This window comes from Etheostoma spectabile, chromosome 15 (genome assembly GCF_008692095.1).
Source record: "Etheostoma spectabile isolate EspeVRDwgs_2016 chromosome 15, UIUC_Espe_1.0, whole genome shotgun sequence".
Classification (NCBI taxonomy): Eukaryota; Metazoa; Chordata; class Actinopteri; order Perciformes; family Percidae; genus Etheostoma; species Etheostoma spectabile.
In genome coordinates this window covers 18,040,026-18,041,629 of record NC_045747.1, presented here as the reverse complement: position 1 = coordinate 18,041,629, position 1,604 = coordinate 18,040,026, and the positions used below count along the sequence as shown (strand labels likewise).

The following is a 1,604-nucleotide window of genomic DNA, read 5'->3' as shown; positions in this document are numbered from 1 at the left end:
CGCAATTGGATAACACTACGACCAATCACACAACACATAGGGTGACGTATCCAGAGCCCCATACGCTTAGCTACCAGCGGAGCTCACCAGTAGATTAAACTGTCGTCATTTGTTAAACTCGCCTCTGGCCTCGCCTACATTAGATGCACCGATGTGATCGGTGCAGCTCAGCTACACGGGTATAGTTAATGAGCAGCATTACTCAATGCCAGAGTAACTTGCTGAGCAAATTCAAATTGTGCTCTCGTGAGAACTCTGGATTTCCAGGTTAGCGATCAGGAGGAATTGCCAACACATCAGTCGTACCAAGAATAATACTGATTAGAAAGCCAGCATCAAGTCAACAAGGCTAGATAGTCCCCAGTGAGCAGGAAGTGAGCTCATTATAGAAGAAATAACACAGCAGTGAGTGGCCACTTTCTGGCAGCTACAGGCCCAGCGTGAAGGGCCGCCCGGATCCTTGATGTTTCACGGGGCCTAATGGATACTTGCAATACAACAAAGATAAGAGCGAGGCTGCGCTGACCTCCTCTATCCCTCACTGCAGCTTTTGTTTCCTTCTGACCTCTCTGCCTGCCATCTCCCATGCTCTAGCTGGTGATAAGCTGGACAATAAAGCCTGTTAGCCTGCAATAAGAGACAAGAATAAAGGCTCCCCGTGCCACCACAACAGAGACTGAGTGATTGATTGCCCAGGCGTAAGGATGTAAGGGTCGCTGAGTTGTACTAATAATGGTTAGATGTGTGCTTTTTAAGGAGAGTAGGCACAATCTTTGATCTCTGGAGATGACGAGGGGCATAAGCTGAAGGTATGAAGGTGTTAGCCGACGTGTGTACCTGCTGTGACTGTGTCTCTGTCCTTTAAGCTTTGCTCTTCAACGCTCGCTCTCAACTGGATTTCAAAACGCCTGGAGAAGCCTTCCTTGGGTTTCCAAAGTGACTGCAGCATGAGGGGCTTCTCGTTGTCTCCCACCACCCGGAAACACTCCCTCCTCCACTGGTTGTCTGCGCCCGTCTTGCCGATCACATCGCAGAGAACGTAGTTGTTGGCGTCTTCTTTCTCCAGGCAGTACCTGAACAACAAAGGTAGACATTTAGGTAAGATGGCCACAGGGGAACTGGTGGATGCTAAACTCTCTTGAACTAAATTAACCAACAAATTGAACTATTGACAACCTGGAGGCCATAGTGTATTTTTTTTAACCTTGCTAGTAGTTAGTGATTAGTCCACCACTTTGGTCAAGACTGAAATATCTCAACAACTATTAAATTGATTGATATGAAATTTGGTACGGTGATTGGTGCCAATGTTACCATGCTAACAGGTTGAACTAAAATGGGGAACATGCTAAACATTGTACTTGCTTAACACCAGCAATGGAGCGTGTTGCTTTTGTTGTTATTGTGTTTTTGTACAAAGGAATTTGAGTTTTATATCTTAAGTTTTTATTTTTATAAATGTAATTATCAGAGCTTTAATATATTTTGATGTTCCTTATATTATTTTAGTGATAACTCATAAATAACTACAAATTACTAATGTTCTGGATTTTTCTTTTTAAATATATATACACTACCGGCAGAGGTGGGTAGTAACGAGTTAC

General features: G+C 43.8%; 1 protein-coding gene across 5 annotated transcripts in view; it reads right to left on the bottom strand.

Moving 5' to 3' along the window:
• radil2a (Ras association and DIL domains 2a) overlaps positions 1 to 1,604 on the bottom strand; it is a 55,439-nt gene that overhangs the window by 33,165 nt on the left and 20,670 nt on the right. For all 5 annotated transcript variants that reach the window (XM_032537044.1, XM_032537042.1, XM_032537046.1 and 2 more), the window contains one exon: positions 838 to 1,073. In XM_032537044.1, coding sequence (XP_032392935.1) covers positions 838 to 1,073 — 236 coding nt within the window. The remainder of the gene's footprint in view (positions 1 to 837; positions 1,074 to 1,604) is intronic.